This window comes from Rhipicephalus microplus, chromosome X (genome assembly GCF_043290135.1).
Source record: "Rhipicephalus microplus isolate Deutch F79 chromosome X, USDA_Rmic, whole genome shotgun sequence".
Classification (NCBI taxonomy): Eukaryota; Metazoa; Arthropoda; class Arachnida; order Ixodida; family Ixodidae; genus Rhipicephalus; species Rhipicephalus microplus.
This window is the reverse complement of record NC_134710.1, coordinates 333129922-333152104: the sequence shown is the minus strand read 5'-3', so window position 1 is coordinate 333152104 and position 22183 is coordinate 333129922. Positions and strand designations below refer to the sequence as shown.

Here is a 22183-nt window from a genome sequence, read left to right as displayed (position 1 = left end):
AAGGGATGCACAGATGGTGGAAGAGTGGGCGACGGCGCGACGGCGCATGCGCGCGCGTCAGCTGTCGAATGTTTGAGAAGCGGTGCGGACGGCGCACTACAAGGCGCGAGTATAAGATGCTCCGCATCTAAAAATCGCTTTCTCTGCCCTCGACGAATGAAGGAAGACACTCATAAATCACTCGTAGAATGCCCATTTATCAGCCATTGGCTGATTTGAACATGGCGCGCTCAGTCGTTGCAGATATTGCCGCGGGAGGCCGTCACTTGTCTACGAGTGCGCATGCGATCACACTGAGAAAGTTACGTATTTGAAGAAAAAAAGAGAAAAAAAGTGTGCAAGGTCACAATGCGCGCGTGACGTATTTTGTTTGCCCCTCCCATGCCTGGCTGTTTAGCTCGCAGTGCTTTCGTCGGGAAGAGAGAAGAGAGAATGTGATTGCAGCGCGTGACCAACATTTGTAATTCGGCTCCTAATGGAGGGATTCTTAAAATTTCGGTGGCGATGAATTTTTGAGGCAATAAACTCTTCCACTGAATTAAATAATGATTACTCAAAAAAGTGTTTCAGAGCCCTTTTGAAGGGGTATTGACGCAAACTTTCGGGGCCGAGATAGCCTGCGGAATCAATTTTCGTGAACATTCGTATATCATCTGCAAGATATCAACAGCGAATATAGCTTGGAAGGTATTTTAAATTAATTTTGAAGTTTGCGTGAGCGACCGACTCCATAGCGCTGTAGGCACCATCAGAGGCGACCACGAGGTGACTTCCTACTTCCCTCACGTCACCACGCTGCGGTCAATAAAACAAGTTATGATGACGTCATAGCCACAATTTTTCTTTTGCCGCGTTAGTTTCCGCAGTCTATATTTCTGGGCGGCTAGTTGTGAGTGCGTGGCCCTCGCGCACGCCTAAATAGTTATGTGTTGGGCGAAATTCGAGTCCCGTTTCCTATTCGAAAGTAATTCTTTATGCGGACCGTGCGGAAATGCATCAAAGTTTTGTGTGCTGACGTGGTCAAGAGCTGCACATGCTAGGTAACGACAGTTGCACCCAGTTTTTGGAACTCTTTCAAACTCAAACTGAAACTGATTGATAATGAGGGGCCTATAATTAGCTATCTGTCACGTGCGGCAGCCCACGATGTGCCGTGTCATGACTAACAGGCCTCCAGCAACCCATTGCAGCAGAAAAACGCCAGGCCAAGGTTTTCGTGTCAGTACCACTTTAGAGATGCGGCACACTTGACGCGCTGCTGCAGCAGAAGCTTTGGCGTTTTCAGGGAGTGCGCAGTAGTCCTATCGCCCTTTCGAAGCTATCGTGCTGCCACTCGGTATTGTTGACAGATACTGAGTCACCTATTTATTTATTCGGGTGTGAATGCTGTGATATTCATGTGTGAACCATCTCAACTTGTTGCTTGCCTTATGCACTAGCAGATACCACATGAAGGCAAACAGTTCGGATAAATATTTTTTTCTGGGCTCCGTTCTAAATGAGCGTTCTCTCAACGTCGAACAAATCAGTTCTATGTGTGCAAAAGGGACTAAATGCAAAGTCAAGGGTGTGCGACCTTCACTTTCAATAACAAGACATTAAAAACGTAGGTTGTGGGGATTAAAACTTCATGTCATCAACAGAAAATTGGTCGAAATATCATGACGTACACTCTTTTGTGCCCGGTGTACTGCAGGTGATATAAAATATATCAGGTGATATATCAGGTCATAACAGATAAATATATCAGGTGATATAAAATATATATCTAGCAGCACTGAACATCTCAATAAAAGGACCAGGCAAATGTTAGGTGGAGCGTTGTTCTCCACTATTATGGAAGGCTTGTCTGAATGTTTTCTGACTCAGATAAGATGTACTAAGATGTTATGAGACAGTGTCCCACTAAAGCGGTCAGATAGGCGCCGAGGAAGACGACGTGATTTTGGTGTAGGGCACAGCTCTTGTTCTACATCTTGGCTTGCGCGTTGGCGCTGTGTAAATATATCTCCGAACGCCTAGTTCCCCGTGTGCCTTCACGTAACAATTTGGTGGAAGGTGCTGGGTTACAATGCTCGACAGAGTTACGCAGCGGACGCCTAGTCGCTGCTTCCAACATGTACACCAGCAGCGACGCTTCCTCAACAACCGCGCGCGATTCATCAACGGCGCCGACCTTCCCTGTTTTTCTCGTAGCTGCTCCACCCCGCGATACCGGCAACTTTTCGGGAACGGACGCGAGGACGTGGATGAGTGGCCTAAACTCTACGAGCTCGTCAGCAAAAATCACAGGTGGGTCCCAACCTTGATGCTGGCAAACATCATCTTTTATTTGCAAGGAACGATCAAGGCATGGTTTAATAACAATGAAAACGCGATCACGAGCTGAGATGTATGCAAGACCAAGTTACGCGAGTTGTTTTGTCAATCTGCCGGCTGCAAGCAGGCCACTAGGAAAGAACTTGGCACACGTGTTCCGACATCTATGGAGTCTTACCTGGTGTATATACAAGATGTGCTGACCCTTTTCCATTAAGTTGACCGCACCATGGCTGAAGCCGAGAAGGTATCGCACGTGCTCAAGGGTATCGCAGACGATGCATTTAACCTCCTTGTGTGCAAAGGCTGTTCCACTGTGCAAAAAGTTATCTTGGAGTGCCAACGCTTTCAACAGGCTAAAAGCCGTCGCATTGCCCACCACTTTACGTGCCTTCCCAACACTGCTGCGACGTCAAATTGCGAGGATCTTCGTATAGCCACCCAACCCAACTCACACTCCGGTGACATTACGAGAATCGTACGCCGCGAAATCGAGGCCATATCACCCGCACCCTCGAGAGCACTAGCACCGAGTGATCCTCAGCCGACCATATCACTAATACAGACCATTGTTGGCCAAGAACTAGCCAATGCGGGTATTCACACGGTCTGTTCTCTGCACCGTCCCGACGCTGTCAGTTCATCTACCTCCAGCCACCCACAGCATTATCACCGCTCTGCTCCACGTAACCGTGACCAAAATGAGTGGAGGACGCCTGACGACAGGCCGATTTGCTTGCGATGTGAATGAGTACGACAGATTTCCCGTCATTGCCGAAGCACGTGGACCTCACCGTATCGGGCAAACTCAAGCATCCCCAACCTCCACTCACCAGCCCATCTCTATGGCCAGGAACTACCACTGCGTGATAGCTCAGATAATTACGAGCCGACCACTACGACCACTGCCCAGTACACTCGCTCACCTTCACCTCTACGTAGATTTTCCTGGTCTCCGCCGCCACCTCGTTCCCCGTCCCCATCCTCTGCCCGGCGGTTTTCTTCGGAAAACTAACGGCTGCAGCTCCTGGAGGTGACGGTGCTGACACGACTTGTCTCCAATTCCTCTGTTGACTCTGCCGACCAACCAGAACCTGATCAACCTTGAAGTGGACGGTTTATCTGTTAAAGCCTTGGTAGACACTGGCGCCCATACTTCTGTGATGAGCCTGCACATTCGTGACCGCATAAAGAAAGTCCTCTTCTTAAAGAAAGCCCCTTCACGCAGTATTCGTGTTGCTGATGATGGTATGGCTTCTGTTATTGGCGTCTGTACTGCACGCGTTACTATCGCCGGCCGTCAAACTTCAGTTTTCTTCACTCTTTCTCTCACTGAACCAATGATGTGATCCTCGGTCTTGACGTTTTGTCCACTAATTCCGCCCTCATCGACTGCTCAGCTGGTGCTTTGCAACTTGACCTACCGTGTCCGATGGGTGGGCGCTGGGGACAAGGTCGGCCACCTGGAGTATCGTTTGGCCACTTTGGTACCGTTTAGGGTGCTGTTAAGGGCGGATAAACAGACAAATGGACCGACCAACCGACCGACCGACCGACCGACAGACAGACAGACAGACAGACAGACAGACAGACAGACAGACAGACAGACAGACCAACATTTTTGCGTCGAAGGTCCCCAAGAAGGACAATTGTCTTTAAAACACGTTTAGCCCCGCCGCGGTGGTCTAGTGGCTAAGGTACTCGGCTGCTGACCCGCAGGGCGCGGGTTCGAATCCCGGCAGCGGCGGCTGCATTTCCGATGGAGGCGGAAATGTTGTAGGACCGTGTGCTCAGATTTGGGTGCACGTTAAAGAACCCCAGGTGGTCTAAATTTCCGGAGCCCTCCACTACGGCGTCTCTCATAATCATATAGTGGTTTTGGGACGTTAAACCCCGCATATCAATCAATTTAAAACACGTTTAAGAACATTTGCATAGTGCTATCAAGTGAACAAATGCGCGTGCGCTGAGCAGACCCAACCGCGTCGGCCGGAGCCCGATGCGATAGCCCCGCCATCTGGCGGCAAGCACAGAAAAGGTGCCGGCTAAGGAGCACGGCACCTTAGAAGGAGTGTTTGAAAACTCATAGTCTAGTAGCGTTTAGCCGTTCTAGCCCGTGGTATCGCTATTTAAAAGAACACCGTTCCCAGCGTGATACCAGTATACGTGTTTTGGCACTGGTACGCGCTTGAGACACTGGTTCACGCTTGTATTCACTGGCACTTCGCTGGGCACACTGGGAAAAAGCTGTGTCGCACTGGTAGGAGCGCTGGCTTAATCGTTTTGATGTGGTGCACACTGCGAAGCGCTGGAAGCGCTGGAATTTTGACTGGCAAGCGCTGGTGAATACTGGAGCACGCACTGTTTCTACCAGCGCAGCGTGCACATTATTGTAGCGTGTGCCGTGGTATATTTCAGTGTCGAATATAGAACGCTTGATTCGACGGTATGGAGAGATGCTACCCTAACAGATACCTAGCATACGTAACTTTTGTGGTGCACTTACGTATCGCAGCAATTATAGTGCACCTTTTTTGTATATGCCCCTGCGTATACCGGCCATATTCGCATCAGCCGTGTATTGCTGTAACGATTCCAAGTTGCAGTGTTTGAAAACCTGCAGCTGCCTGCCACTCCTAACAGAAACAGGAAACTGTTTTTGCCGCCAAGTTGACAAAACGTAAATGAGCTCTTTCGATCGCTTCGCTAAGTGTCCTAGTGGAGGCGAGAAAAAAATCTGTCGGTTGATTCTGCCACACCACATAAATGAATGTCTGGCCATGCTTATCCTTCCGCTTACTTCAGGTAACAGTTAGAAATGTTCCGAAGCTCAAATGTAGAATTTTCAACCATCGCAACTCACCGCATCGAGAGTGGTCTTACCTAGTGCCCGGCCCAGCGAGCATTCAACCTGTCGTGCCGGCCGCGTTGGTATATATGTGACCGGCGTTTCTTGCTTCATGTACACACAATTTTTAAGTGTGAGAATAACTGTAAAGTATAGTTTAGACACCCAAGAACCTAAATCAATTATTTTACCTTGTGTCGATGTTCCCACTAGGAGCTCTGACGATCGATGCATCACGCTTTCAGCTACGCAGGCTGTCACCGAAAGCTGCCGGCCACACTTGGCCGGTACTTCTCTGACTAATGTGTTAGAACACGCAATTTTCAGTTAGTAATTTGGTACGCCTTCATGAACTGACTCCCTGGCATACGTTTTCAACGGATTTCATTAGTATTTCTATGGGTGTTTTTGATTGTTAGTATTGATATAACTGCAAATATGTAATCTGGCACGCCGGATGTGTACTGCTACATCGTCGCTTGCGCGAAAAAAAATACTCAATATTCACTCGTGCGCATAGATATCTACCGAACAAGACATTTTAAATCATCAGTACATGTTGACCAGTAGCAAGTGCGAGAACCGACTATCAAAGGAAAAAACTATTGGCAGCAACAGCCGACAATCTGTGGCTGTTCCTCCAGTCAATTTGTGATTTTTCAGAGTTAAGATGTAGATGCTTCAAAAAACTTTGCTCTCGTGCTAATATCCGCACGTCATTCAATGCCCGGAAGCTGTTCGTCACTGTCGAATCAAGACACAATTGTTAGTTGGAAAGGAACATCACGTCAATCTTGACTGTGCCGCTCGAAGCCCCGCCGCGGTGGTCTAGTGGCTAAGGTACTCGGCTACTGACCCGCAGGTCGCGGGTTCAAATACCGGCTGAGGCGGCTGCATTTGCGATGGAGGCGGAAATGTTGTAGGCCCGTGTACTCAGATTTGGGTGCACGTTAAAGAACCCCAGGTGGTATAAATTTCCGGAGCCCTCCACTACGGCGTCTCTCATAATCATATGGTGGCTTTGGGACGTTAAACCTCACATATCAATCAATCAATCATGTGCAGCTTGTAAACATCAAGTCCAACGGCGCGTTTTTCGGATGAATAGTCATTTTACAACCCATCATGTACGTTGTGGCGTGGCGTAGTGGGTAGCGTACTCGATGCGAGTTCAAAAGGTAGCAAGTTCGAATCCCGTCAAAAAACTTTTTATGTTTTATGTGAATCATGCGCGTTGTATACTTATATATTTATGTATTTATGGTGGATTACCATCCCCGTTATAACTCTGTGAAGGCATTTTGCGGAGAGTACTGTGACGTAGCCGCTCCAGCGTCCCAGTGCCTGCGCTGGGAGGCGCTGGTACCAGCGCCATACTGGGTTCATAATCAGGCATGACGCCCGATGCTGGTACCTAGTGGCGCTGGTTTTTGCAATAGGGATTGTCCTTTCGAGTCGTGAATTGAGGCGCCCTGCAGTCTGGCATCGCAAAGTGTTCGACGAGACAACAACAATGGGTTTCGGTCGCGCCATCCTCTTTGAAGGGACAGCGGCGTCGCTGCGGATGACAACGCGTCCCAGTAATTGAGCGTGGTGATCTGCGGTCCTTTTGGTGTATCGGTACTAGCGTAGGACTCATCACTCCTGCGGCCTCCTCAAGCCAGTGAAGGGACACCGTGGTGCCACAGGTCTGACCTGGGTGGGTGAGGGCATCCCCATCGAACGTGGTGTGTGCCCTGTGATTATATGGTAAACGGGGATATGGGAAACGAGGCTTTCAATCAGGCCTCACTGGTTGCTTTAGAGGCATTGAACACGAGATTGTCATGATGTAGCTCTCTTCTTAATTTCTCCTTAATGTAAATAAACGTCTGTAATGTATCTCCCTGCGAATGTGCCTCCCTCTCTGGTTGAAGGCTTCTCTCTCTCTCTCTCTCTCTCTCTCTCTCTCTCTCTCTATATATATATATATATATATATATATATATATATATATATATATATATATATATATATATATATATAAATATGTGTGTGTGTGTGTGTGTGTGTGTTCAAGCAATACGGATTTCTCTTACAAAACTATGATAGTTTTGCTGTCTTCGCAGCCAATATCCAGCTCGAGGCGGAGAGCTTTTACCACTAATTAGATCACTCAGGAATGATTCATTAGCAAAAATAATTGAACTAGCTTTTCACTCATGTTATGATGGTTGTTTATATGGTGAAGTTGTTCTACGTCACATAGTATGGCGAGCCAAGTTTTAAAAATCAAAAATCTCACGCGTAGTTCGAAGATCTGTCGCCGAATTTCCGCAAAATCACAAACAGGCGCATTGAGCTTTTAATTATTCACTTTTGCGTGGCTTGAAGACCAAGACGAAAAGCAAATCAACACTCTCATAATTCTTTTTTTGCGTATTCAAAGTAATATTTTGTCTTGTGATAAACACTACACTCATAATGCCTCGTATATTCTATATAGCTATAAACCCCCAATAAAATGGGATGGTTACATTTAGTGACCTTTAGCTTGAGTTCTAGTTTCTTTTTATATATACGGAACCACAACCAACGTCACTTGCGCAAAAGTTCTACCTCCTCTTGTTGATGAACTGGTACTGGTTTAACCCTTTCTTTTGAAAGCTTCGAAGGTATACAGCAGCAGGTAAATGCGGGCTCAGTAACAAGCTGCAACAACAACAACGGGAAAGAATATCTGTCGTCTGCACCGACGACGTTGTGATAACCTGAAGCCATAGAGAACCACGTGGTCCCTACACAGCAGGTCTCGCGAGTTTTCAACGGGATTTTTTGCGTAGGCCCCATTCTCGAGCGTCTCTAACTCCTGAATAGAAAGCCAGAATTCCAGGTCTGGGGAGCGCTTCTGCTCAATTTCACGGAAACCGGCGGGTGACCAGCGGCAGCGGAATTTGAACCCGTGACCTCCCACTGCCGAAGCGGACATTCTACTACTGGGCCACGACTGCGGTCTGCAGTTTTTTTGTTGTTATTTTTTTGCTCACATGGTTTGTGGTAAAGAACGCAGCGACCTTGCGTGTAGCGTTAGCACAGAACAAACCACGGCTACTCACCTTGTCAAAAGGCCTGTCCCCAACCATGGATGCAGCCACGTGTACTCAATAGACTTCTGCAGCATAGTCGGGCTACCAAAGATTGCCTAAAAATAGATGAAATGAGTCAGTAGCGAGAAAATGATACAAGTGGCAAAGACAGGGCGGTTAACTGGAAATTCATCTGGCTAGCAACCCAAAACAAAAGTGAGGATAAAACAGAAAGAACTGTGGAATTAAAGCAAAGAACAGTTGTAGGCATGAACACTCAAATGTAAAAAGTACTAGCATGCAGTTGGTGGTGAACCACAGCAACGAAAAAAAAAAGAGGGTGATAAGATGGACACACAAGACGCTTACTTACAGCTACGAGGGCAAACAAAAAATTGTCTGCACTTCTCATTCTTTAGTTTATTAACGGGAAGCTAGCACCGTAATATGAATATAACTTTTCTACGTAATCTTCATCCCTATCAAAGCACCTGGCCATCGCATTCATATTCTCCTCAATCATTAAATTGGTCTTCACGAAAGCTTTCTGCACCTAATGTTGTTTTGCACTGCCTCCAGAATCGGAGCCATTCTAAGCTTTCTGTTCCTGGGCTTTGGGTCAAAGAGCTTAGATATTCCTTCCAAAGAAACAAGCAAAAAGAACACGCCTGCGCGAACGCGTGCAACAGTCACAGCGAACGCTAGAAGAGCGGCCTTTCAGAGCCTTTACTAAACACTATTTCGAAAACTGCTGCAGGCACACTGGCTGGGTACCCACTACGCCATAAATAATCGCAATGTCTCTGTACTATAGACCGGCATTCACTATGCTATTTTTTGTCATTCTTCGTAGAAGCATGGTGTGCGCTACACACTTGCAATAAATTTTGTGCATTTATATGGTATGGCTGAAGATGATGAAGAATTATGCCTGAAGTGGGTATGCGCAAGACTTAATAGGTGATCAATAACAAGTTCTCTAATGGGTTGGTGCATCGGATGACCCCTTCATTACGCAATTCAAGTTTTCTGACACCTGGCTGTTCCTATGATGCGCTAAAGAGCTTTATTACTCATATCTATCATATTTATCTATATGTCGGTGCACTCATGGTTGTCTCCTTAGCTTTGCATATACCAAACTTGACATGGGAGAACATGAGTGCTTAGGAACACGATTCACTGGTCCCTACACGAATAACGTGAATTGCCTGTCGTGTATGTCACGAAACCCATTTCTTCGCCGGTGTGGTATATATTCACATAAGGGGCTGTGATATACAATTTACGGCCGTTGTATACGGGTGTGCGCCACAGTAGATGCACAGTCAATATCTACCCTGGTACAGTGTTAACAGACATGAAATTTTAACGCCATAGCGTTAAAAACCCGTGTTGCAGATAACACGGTGCCGGTGGCAACGGCATTAGAGTTTTAGCTGGGTGGATTTATGAGCGAGCGGGCGAGAAGATAGGGCAGCGGAGCGCGACCCGATAAGATTTCTTATCGGCTCACGCTCCGCTGCGCTCTCCGCTTGTCCGCTCGCTCGTAAAACCGCCCATTTAGAACTCTATTGTCGGTGTGTGATAAAGTCCGATTGAAGCGAAGACTTAACATTGAGGATTGAGCCGAAATCGAACTCAAGCATGCTGTATGGCTGTCAAGTATTCTACCACATCACGACATTCATTCAAGTTGTTCAGGAATAGACGATATACATTCGTGACATTAGAGCAACACAAATGGTTGCGTGGTGAACTACCAGTATTTATAGGATTGTTATAAACTTTGGAATCACAGGCTATAGCCAACCATTGCTCGAATATACCGACGACGATTACTTACAATGTGCGCATCGTCGAACGGTGACTTGTGCTTCGTCGCAGTAAAAGGGACATCGCTTCAACGTGAGCTACATCTATACGTCGGAGCTTCAACTACTCTTTAAACGCCAGTGAAGTCGACCTGCCTGGCCGCTTAAGCCAACGAATTCGCCCAAATAAGTTTATATACCTCTGAAAACTTGTCTCAAAGCACACGAAAAAACCAAACAAAAAAAATCTGGGATAGGTGGCTACTAGCCGATCGCTTTGCATGAAAGTGATTACCAGAGTGTCGGGGATCTTCCAAATGTTACTTTAACTGAATTTAATGTAGCATATTACTGCATAATGTAGCCAGGCTAAACAAGACAAAGGGAAATGAGGCCGTTATTACAGCTCTTGCGTACTACTTAAAAAACCTTTGTTCAACCATTCCTAAATTAGAGCAAGGTAAGTGACAAGTAGTGCTATGTGCATATTTTGCACAGCAGTTAGACTTTCTTTATATGCGTGCGCGCGACATACTCCGAAGACAATCAACTGAATAATTCCTGCGTGCGCCTAGAATACGCGGCCGAGTAAAAGTCACGTCAGCAGGCTCCGTCTATTCGCTCTTTTTTTTTTTCAGTGAGCAGAGCTGAGCGCCTGGGGTTGCGATGGAAATCTGAATGCGTTTATGAAATGTGGTCTAACTGCGTCGCATGCGACTATTTCTATGCGCATATTTGTAGAACTAGAATTTTATTATATTTATTTTCACTTTATTATCGTCGCCATAAGGTATTGCGTAGGGGTAGGTGGAAATGGGTCATAGCACAAATAGCAACTGATACAGCAGATACAATACAAAAAATACCTAAAGGAAAAAAAACACTCGACTTATGTTCAATCACACAAATTATAAGCATCATAATCAAACGTTTTAAACTTCACAAATCTTCAGAATAAGAAACGTTTCCCAATGACAAAAATATCATGAGCATTGCACGGCCAAGAGAAAAAATTTCTTATCAGCTTCGATAAAGATAGTATATGAACGTCGGTTTTATTCTTGTATTGTTTTACAAAGAAGGAACTACCAAAGGATATGTTTGACATAGGTATTCTGATATTTTACGAAAATGTCTGGTCGAATTGAGACATACGTTGGTACTAAAGGAAAATTAAAGGGGTTAATCGCATTTCTGCTCTAATAATTACTATGAAGAAATTTCTGCTCTAATAACTACTATGAAGAAATTTATCCATTAGCGGCTCCCATCCCAAAGTTTTTTTTCTGTAATGCTTGCAAAGTAACTATAGTTGTTACTTAGAAATGTGGCAGTTTGATTCTGAAGTTGTTGTTTTTCTCAGTCTCCGATTTGGTATTGCTGATGAAAATCTCAGATCACACAACTTTAATCTAAAATATATCTTGAATACATAAAGTAGAGGGTTCAGTTCATTGTCTGTGAAGCTTGTCTCACATTTCCGCTTATAAAGTGCAACATTTTACTTGCCTTTGTCACGGTCTTATCTATGTGTTTAATACACTTAAATTTGTCAGAATGATAGGTGTCATAATGCTCATAATGATATGCATTACGAATAATGAATTGTGGATCTCGTACGATGCTTCCAGTTTGTGAATCCGCTTGGTAAATGGTGCACAACAACGTTTCTGGGCGTTGAGACTGATTTTCCAGCTTTGGCACACACTGATCATCTGCAAAAATTGCTTTACTAAGATTCGGCGTCCTTGCATGATTCAATTGCTCGGCACCCTACGCTGTCATCCGCAAATAACTTAATGGGAGAGTTAACACCATCAACTGTTCTAGTAATGTAAATGAGGAACAACAATGGTCCGTACACGCTCCCTTGTGCTACACCACACGTATCGTCTAGGGTGGATGATTTTGAGCCGGTAAATACTACGCTTTGTTTGCGACAGTAGAGGTGGCCCTTTATCCAATAACGTTTATTTTTACAGAATGCATCTAAAATTCCAACAGGTTATGTGGCACGTGAAAGAGCCTGAGCTTAGCCAGGTTGCTATTCCATCTGCTCTTTCTGTGTGCTATAAGGTATAAGACTTTTTGTGGAACGATATCGAAAGCTTTACAGAAATAAAAAAAGCGCTGCATTTATTTGGAAGTGACTATCTAAAGAATGTGAAATGTATTGTTGCAATTCCACTAGCTGAGTTACACGTGAGCGTCCATTTCTGAAACCAAGCTGATCTGGTGAAAAGAAGCGGGTTGATTTCAGGTATATACTTCACTGTTCCGCTGTATAAGATGTGCTTAAGTAACGAGTGACAAATGGCTGTTAGCGAGATGGGCCTGTAATTTTCAACGAGGTTTTTTGTCACCTGACCTGTCAACTGGGACGACGTTCGCCACTTTCCAGTACATGCGGAACAATTAAAGTATTAGATGTAGTCGTATATATGAATAGTATGCACTGTGTGACAAGGATGTGACAGTTTCTAATATGAAATGCCGATAAGCCGTCAGGTCCAACTGCTCGCGATGCATCTGCGGTAACATGCAATCTACAGCAATAACACCGTTTTCTACGTGTCTCATTAGGGACCGGGTGACTGCAAGCGCTGCCACGTCGCCTGTTTTTCTTTGCGAGCAAAACTTGCAGTAAAAGTTTCATTTTTTTCCGAATTGCTTAGTCGATCACACACCACACTGGCTTAGAAGGGATGTTGTTTTTTTCCTTCCTCCTCCTCTTTCTTGAAGCTTTTGTTTATGTTACACCGTTCTTGTAAGCGTTCGATCTACACATCCGCGCTCATAGTCACCAATACCGTAAAAATAGATCACTTAATGCTTATCGACGTGTTCGATGGGCTGGATGCCCTGGAAGTAGAGATTAGGAGGAACTCAGGCTTAAAAGGGGCGATGTCTTGGCCTGCGTTGTTAATTATAATTATTACAGCAGCTCACCGTTTCTCCATTCATGCGCAGCTGCATTGGTGAGAGGCTTTCTCAGTTCTAGACAAGAAAATGGGGTATTTTTATATAACTTGTACCTGAACTATTAGGTACAATAATACAAGAAAAAAATTAGCCACCGCCAAAAAGGAATAGGTACAAACAAGCAGAATATTTTTTTTCGGCGCACTTTTCTTGTGCCCCGTAATTCTTCTGGAGATGCTAAGGTGTCTAAACTTTTTCCCGAGAATCGCATCACTTCACGTCACCATTTGACCTTGTTTCAAACTTGAAATAATGGAGCGCACATTATTCATCGTACAGGAATTAGTAATTGTTGCAATTCGTTGTGCCTCAATTCCAACTTTATCGTGCTTTATAAACGCCGTGTGCTAAAAAAATTATGATAACCCTGAGAAGTTGCAAAGTGACAAAGCAAATACATTTCACCAGAATGAACTTTTAAATGTGTGTCAACGTACTTCAGCAGCTTCCGCCTTGTGAATGACGACATAGGGGACGTCTCCCATGTAGGCACGGAAGTAGGGCAGGTGTTTCATCCTTTGAGAGCCCGCATTCAAGTACTCGAAGAAGACTGCGAAAATTTGTGATCAACGTGATTTCAAACACTCATGCATCCAGACCTTCGGCTTTGAAATAGAGCAATAAATTGGAGGTTCTTGACTTTCATCATTGAATATTTGCCGAACGCTTCGATAGAGCCCTCTGCGAAATTTTTCTTGTGTGATGTTGCTACTACGTCATGTTTCGTCTATTTTGATCTTCACAGATACGAAAATATTGAGAAAAAAACGAACTCGAAACTGCATTTTTAACGTAGGCCTTCCTTTCATCTTTCCTGAGAGTAGCACTTAACAAAATTACAGCGACAAAACTTTGAGTGTTGTTGGTGTACCCGTTTAAGCAGAGCCTACTTGAACACTGTGAAACAGTGGTACCAAAACAGTAATCTGCACACTTCCGGGCCATGTATGTTGCAATTCCAGTTTACTCTCAGTTTTCCGACAGTTAAAGATATCGTAGGTAAGTGGTTGGTTTGGCAGAACGTCAACACTCTTTAGTAACTATCTGATATGAATATCAATATGATTTGTGACTGATGTACGCGTTTCGTTTCCTTTCGTTTACTGTGCCCCCGGGCTCAAGCATTAAAGAGGCGAGTGGTTAAATAACGGAGTGCGTTGAAAAATGGTGGGAAAATAGGAACACTGGAATAAATATTACAGATCTTGAAAATATGTCCCATGTAGAAACAAAGAGAAACTACAAATAACGCTTAATTAAGGTCCTATTACAAGGGTTGTAGTCTGTTGTATGAGCAGTGAATATCGCTATCTCATAATGATGCCGACGCTACAGTACTTTTTTTTAGCTGCACAAGTACTCTTTTTACTCAATTTCTATAATTACGAACCACTATTTTTGATTACAGCTAGTTCCAAATGTTTGCCGTAGATTTACACAAAAAATAATGTTCCTTTTTATTCGCTGTGACACTTCGTGATGTGCCACAAAGTCAACTCCCCACACGGCACTGTGACATACTGATGCTTCATCAGACCACTGAGTAAGCTTTCCAGTCAATGGCGTTCACGCTGAATGACTACAAGAAATGCCGTACTCTCCCTACGAGCTTCTCACGGTACGTTCCGGTTTGCCTTTTCTGCTCACTATTTGCGCAGACTGACACTTCATGCGTGGATGGAGGGAGCAACAATCTCTCTGTCCACGCTGAACGTGTGCGAGTGCACGAGAAGCTGAAGCGGTCATTGCAGACGCTCTCTTACTTACGGACATTGTAATCCAAATCGTGCTCTTTCTCTCTCCTCTTCATGTGCCAGTGGGTGAGAATATTCCTTATGAACGGCCAGTCATCTTCGATGCCCGGGAAGTGCTTCAAGTGCACGTGCGTGCGTCTCCAACGGTAGTATACGACCGCGATCAGAATGGTAACGATGCCTATAAACGTCACACTTAGGGTCGTCGCAATCTTCAGTGCCGTCCATGGCAGGAAATATGGCAAGCTGGCGAGCGACACGTCCATATTCCTCGCTTCCGGCAGGAGACTGGAAGCATTTTTTTAGGCCTCGCCGTTTTATACGGTGCCATTGAAAGACATGTACAACGGCGTCACCGGTCCCCTATCACATGGCCATGATCACCTTTGATCAAGAAAGTTGATGGCCTGCCAAAAAACAAGCGGTCGTAGCGGTACTGTTTCGAACGCCCGCACCCTCCAACTGACCTACTTTTCTTTGCACCAGCAGCCAGATTCAATGTCATCGGCTATTTAAATTCTTTGTGATTTCACGCTTTTAGCGTAACGTGTTACGTGATAGAACCTTCGAATACACGATGTCTCCGATAACATACCCTCGCGGTGATGTCCTCGATGAAGTGATAAGGCGCCTTTCCCGCATTGCCCTTGTACGTAGACTCCGATGCACACAACATCGCAGAAAAGACGCCGATCTAGACGAGGAGGTCACACACCTCCCTCGAATCCCTAGATTATCAAGTCATGCCTCTGTTCATGTGGGTATCGGTGATGGACAAGAACAGGAACAGCGAATGGTCACATGGTGTAATAGCTCCCGATTAGTGTCGCCCAGGTTATCTAGTTTGATGCATTTATTGACGCGACAAGTGCGCACTTCAATTTTCGCTGCTGTATTGACGAAGAAAACAGTGACTGGGCAGTGCTTTTTGAAACATTGGGTCTATTACTATTATTAAACGGATAAGCCGTATCATTCGATTGACAAACTGATCAGTAACTGGTGGTCATCGTCTTTAATAGATATGAGGTGACAAAAGACGCTGAAGTGAAGTGCTCCGCGTTAACCTTGACCACTTGGGGCTTTTTAAAGTGGACCTCGAGAGAATTATGTTGAGAATTTTAAAATGTTTCTCCAATTATTATGGTTCCGCAGTTTAACAGTTGTGACAAATTTGCAGGTGTCTCAGGAGATCAGTTGTGCTTGGTGATTACCGCTCACAGAAAAGAGCATCTTTTCTGTAAAACAGGATCTTTTCTGATTTGTTTTAGTTTTTCGTTACAAAAAAGTACCCCTTCTTCATATTCCCGCCTTAGACACGACACATTACACAATTTAATTACCCCATTACTAACAGTCTAGTGGGGAGCAACTACTACATTCTGGAGGAGTTATGGCTTAGAACAACATACCATGAGAAATAAAAGAAAGAGACATATTTTATAGTAGCACAAAGCATGCTTTTTTTAAAAAAGGTTAGAAAAACACTATCACACACTTTTTTCTGTATTTTCGCTTCATTACAAGTTGATTAAAAACAATACAAAATTATATTTGACATCGTTTACGTGCGTTTGTGCATTTATTTGTTGTGCGGTGCATACGTACAATTCATTTCATGCATGTATCATTATGTTGTATACGATACTACAATTATCGTACCAAAGTATGTTTCTATTCTTCGTGTATCATTTTGCATAATTTTTATACTTATCAAGTGCATTTCAAATACTGGTTTTGTAAAAATAAGATGTACAGTCGCGTCCAATATGAGTTGCAACATACTGTTCGTGCTTAAGTAGATGCCAAAACTGCAGAGCAGCTATAAGACACAGAAAAAAAAAAGTGAAGCCAGCTTCACTTAGAGATACTTTCTGAACCAATTTAAAGTTTTCCAGTGTCATCGTTCAGGCTTGAGGCCAATTCAACCAAGGCCACCGTGTTCCGACTCATTGTGAGGTCGACTGTACACGTAATAGCATATTTATTTAGAGCCCTAATAGCCAGTAGCTATGGATCTAAGAAGTGTTGTGCATGTTCATGTACTAACAGAACGTGAAAAGAGAGAGTATATCTGGTCATTTTGGTGGTGGTGGTGGTTACGACGATGATGATATTGTGGAGCGTTCTAACTTATTCAAAAATTCGGCGTCCGTTTGTATGTCTTGGTCACTACAAAGATCACGAATGCGGAGAGCAAGCTGAGTTTGGCTGGACAGGCCCCTGCGAAACCCATGCAGAGAAGTGCGAAAAAAGTATTGTTTCAAAGAGTATGATTTATATGTTAACATATTTCGCAAATACTATTCTTTACACCAATATACTTTATAACTAAAGATATATTCTGGTGACATAATACTATCCAAAAAATGCTAATTTTTACAGGAACTTCAAGGCGTCTTCCTTGACCAAATCTCAATGACAACAAGGTCAAGAGCAAAAAAGTCAACAGCGAACTTATTAGGCTCAGGATAGTCAGCAGCGTACAAAGCAGGATGAGTCGGAGGGATTTATCTCGGTGAGACTATGTGGTAAAGCGGACAAACCGAAAAAAGTGAGACCAACTCTGCGTGCTTGTGCTTAGTCGGACCGTTGACTGCTAGCATGTACACCGTGGTACGTGCTATGTTTATCGCTAATGATCTTTTTCACTGAAATGAAAATGAATGAAGGAGTTGTCGCCATTTCTTGGCAATGGTGACTAAAGTATGCATTTTTGCTTGGTTATTACGATTACAACAAAATTTAAGCAAGTAATACACACACATATGCAAAACGTGCCAAAGTTAAAATATTCTCGTTTTAAAACATGCCACTATTGTTCACCAAAAAGCAGCACAATATACGCAAGCCATGCAGTTAATTCAGCACTCGTCGAAAACTCACATGGCTTCAAAGAAGCTTCGAAGGGTTTTCATTACTTTATGGTGAACCTTTGACAGCCGTGGACCTCTAATGTCGGCAATGATGTGGTTTTAAAACACCGTTTGGCTAGTTCACTGGTAGGTTACATGCTGCTGAGGCTTCGCGAAGAAGCTCTTCGCTGTCGTGCAATAAATGCACCATTGTAGCACCACGCCTTCGTGTCACTCGACGTCGGAACTCATTCTGCGCCTTATAGCTGGACTTCCTTCACTTCAATACATATATGTGACTGGACGTTGTCTAGTATTATTTTACAGCATATATGGCGTATGTACAACTGCATCTTTTGATAACTCTGCTTTTATGTGTCAGGACTCATTATAATGTTTTTGTTTGTTCTATTATGTGAATGGGCCTATAGAAGTCTACCATATGTTCTTTTTTTATGGTCTTTTGTTTTTCGTTGCTGTCATTTTCGCACCCGTGAAAAGCAGTAGCCGGTGTTTTAAATACAAAAGCATCGACATCTCCTAATATGACAGAATAACAAAAACGAATAATTCACTTCACAAACTGTCCAGTATTGACAACGGGAGCATATTTTCTAGCAATAAATAAATGTGCTAGATTTGCATGGCATCCCTTGTACAAAACATTGCTTACAATGCGATCGTATTCGAGAGTTTGTGATCGCACATCAAACTTGTGAGCTCATGCCAGCGATAACTAAAAAGACAGATGCAGTCCACAGAGCCGTTTAAAAGTGATATTGTACAAAAGGATCAGTCGTCCTCTTTTTTACACCAAAGCTATTTATGGTGCGTCATAGAGGATTATGCTGGTATTTATTATCATCACCTTGCATACTGCTGGACGATGGCCTATTCTAACATATAAGCAGCTACTCCAGTATTGAGGGATCCAATTTCATCTAATAAGAATTGGTAACTATATCATCGCACCACCAAATTCCCTGCCATCCTCGACTACGCTTCCCTTTTCATTATACATTTTCTGTCCTTGTATAATGATAGCTAACAGGACCAGTTCATTTTTTTTCTCTTCATACAGAATAGAGGCTATGCTCTGTTCAGGGGTGTTGCCAGATTTTTTTTCGAAAGGGGGGGAGGGGGCGTTCAACCTTACTTTATGTCTGTTCGTACATCGGTTTGTATGTGTGCGTGTATATACGCAAGCAAAATTGAAGAGTTTCGGGGGAGGGTTGAACCCCGATATTCGCGCCTAGAGCTATTGCTTTCCTTCAACACTGCTGTGTTCCTGTCTAAGTGTAATATTGTCATGATGAAAAAGACAGCATGGCTGATCCTATGCAATACCATATGTAGTAAAGTATACAAGAGTGCAAATAAAAAAAGCCACTCTCTCTTTGTCCCACACACTGACAAACACACACGCACGTACACGCACGCAAACACCACACACATAAGCACACGCACCGGCACACAACACACATACACATTATTAGCGATAGCGATGTACGTCCATAGCAGCAAAGTGCTTTGTCTCACTAGGGCGTGCGTCCATGGAGAAAAAATTTGGCTCTTTGCTCAAGAACAATTTTGACGGAGTGCGTTTCTTCTTTTTTCACCTTGAGTGTACGATTCATTGCCGCCACGAAGTACAATGCAGAACGCGTCTCCTGTGTCATTTTTGCGTGTTCACACTCGGACTTTTAAACTCCGGCGCTCGCTGTGAGAGACACGTGCTCTCATTCAGGGTCGCTCATTTAAACAGACCTGGACGAGGTCAAAAAAAAAAAAAGCTACCTATAGAGAACCGAAAAGCGCCCGGGGTGAGCTGCAGAATATCTCGCATTCATGCAGCGCAAAAATAAAAGAATGAAGGTGAACGCAAGCTTAAATTAGCTCACCTTGCCAACGGGTGGTTGCTTCCGCCGACGATTGCGGACTGCATGCAGCGAACGCAGCCCGCTGCATGAATAGTAGCGGGACGACTTAAGGGTCGAAGAATATTTGTTTAGGACGTTATGTTTCCTGCTTGAAGGTCCTTGCATTCGTGTCAAAGCACCAAGCACTGTCTGCGATTTAGGACCGAAAAAAAACAAAGTATATGTTTTTTTTTCACTTTCGGCCCGATAACACACTGCCTCGCAACTTTGTTGATAGCAGCTATCAGCTGACGTTTGGAGGCATTTGAGATAATCTAGACGCTACAATATTGCTTAATGCATTTCGCAGACATTGTTTCTTCGAGTGAGGTGGTCGAGTCGCTTGGAAGTGTTGGGAAGTTTTATTTTATTTCCTTATGTTTTGGGGGGATGGGGTGAAGGCTGAGTTTCTAGCTTGTAGTAGTAGCCGCCCCCCCCCACACACACACAAATAATACGGTGTTTTGCTCATAAACACAAGGGTGGCCGTGGGTTTGACTCCTGAATAAACTTGCAAAGTGGGCTTGTTGAAATGTGACATCTTTGATAAGCATGGTAGCACCGAGAAACAGGACACAAGAGAGACAACGAAGAGATACGCACAGTGCTACACTTGGGCAACACGTCAGTGGCACACGACTGAAACTAACACCCCCGTCATGGTCCAATGGTTATGGTAATTGACTGCTGACCCGCAGAGCTGCTTCATAAAAAAATGCGGCCACACTTTTATTTAGGGCAAAAATGCTCGAGGCTCGTGTACATAGATTTGGGTGCATGTTGAGGGACCCCAAGTGGTCAAAATTTCTGAAATCCTGCGGTGTCTCCAATAATTATACCGTAATTTTTAGACGTTAAACTTTATGAAAAAAGGAATTACTGCAACTAAGACGCGGAGAAACCACCAAAATAGTTCATGCCAAGCCATGTTCTAGTGTTTTTCTCATGGCTACTTGTCCTACGTCCTGAGTGAGTTTTTTTCCAATAAAACCCCCTAATGTTTACCATGCATGCTGTACACCCACCACTATAGCTATTCTCTTATATATTGAAATAGTGCGCTCGCTTCGAGCTTATGTAATATAGATTAGGAGTCATATACCCATGCAATGTTCATCACTTGAACCGGTAACACAGTGAGGTATGTTTTTTTGCTGAGTATGAGAATATATTTCTTTCAGATGAACTTCTGTTGTTCAAAAGTGTCGAAGCAGGAATTGTTTTCTTTTATCAAGTCACATATTCGGGGCATTTGTTATAAATTGGCAAAGTATAGGGAATGCATAGGTTTCCAAGCAAGTACGGCTATTTTGATGCATCAAATTTTGAATTCCAGTAAAAGGTTTATGATTCTGACAGCGAATTCTGACATTGACCACAATTTTTACAAGTGCAAGTACGGCTATTTTGATGCATCAAATTTTGAATTCCAGTAAAAGGTTTATGATTCTGACAGCGAATTCTGACATTGACCACAATTTTTACAAGTCACCTCTCAAAATGACCTATTCGATTTCTAGAGTTTATTGGTTAAGTTCACTTCGTATATTGACAGGCGTTTAGTTGAACGAGTTAGTGGATCAGTAGGGCATACTGAAGCACGTTTTGGGGTGCTCAATTTAAAACTGGGGCTTGTTTCGAAATTCCGTTCCTTATCTTGTGAACTTCTGCAAATGATTTTCAATTCACCACTTTCAATATTTACACTAAAGAGCCTAGCTAAAGGTGTACTCTCTAAAAACTTTTAATGAGCCTGGTATTTATCACAAATAATCGGCTAATAACGCACGCATACGCGAGTAACCTATAGCGTAGTCATCACGATGCAAGACAGTTTTAGATAGTTAGAATTCAGTTTGAAATAAAGATATAGAAAAACATATTTTGGTTTGCACAGAAGTTCGATACCCCATCAGAAATGCATTGATGATGTCATCCTAATTAGCAACAGCATGCACACATGAGATGTTTGTCGGGAAGTACTCTTTCCATGCAGTGCACCTGTAAGTTTATGCAGCAATTATGCATATTTTTCCTACCCATGGCTTTTCATAGAGTTGTAATTTCTTCCTCTTCTCTTTCTTTATTTATTCTTTATTCTCAAGATAAAAGCTGTGCTAACCCTGCAACTATAGCACTTCAGTCCACTTTTGTTCCTACCACGATGGTCCCCACATGCACGGAGTAATAGAACCGGCACAGCTAACACACGATAACTTCCCTTACACCCTTTCTAACTAGAGCAGTATTTATTATCTTTATTCCTGACAGTCCTTTATAAGGTTTATGCCACACATACGACGCAATGAGTGACTTGGTCACAAGTGACGAGTTACCGATGTTTATAAACTTCCGCCTCAATCCCACGTAAACTTCCAGGAAAAGAGTGACAAGCATATTATGCCTTGCGCAGCACAAATGCTACCCCCATCTTGCCAAATGCTTGTAACTCGAGCCCCATCTACTGCCATTTGTGCGGCGCTTCGCAATACGTCTAGAGTATCGTAGTTCAGGCGACCGCATCGGGAGGGAGCCTCAAGCCCATGACTCAGTGCGTCATTCCCCCCTCAACCTTTTGTAGCACGAGAAGAGATGAAATATCAGCCGAGCGATGGCGCCGCGACCCA

The 22183-nt window shown here is 43.8% G+C and overlaps 1 protein-coding gene across 1 annotated transcript in view; it reads right to left on the bottom strand.

Annotated features, from left to right (window-relative positions):
• Positions 1-15088, bottom strand: part of LOC119162051 (uncharacterized) — a 64978-nt gene extending 49890 nt beyond the window's left edge. The window contains exons 1-3 of the mRNA XM_037414535.2: positions 14796-15088; positions 13466-13578; positions 8263-8348 (exon numbers count right to left, since the gene is read on the bottom strand). Of these exons, the coding sequence (XP_037270432.2) occupies positions 8263-8348; positions 13466-13578; positions 14796-15048 (452 nt within the window). The 5' untranslated portion in view covers positions 15049-15088. The remainder of the gene's footprint in view (positions 1-8262; positions 8349-13465; positions 13579-14795) is intronic.
• Between the last annotated feature and the right edge of the window lie 7095 nt (positions 15089-22183).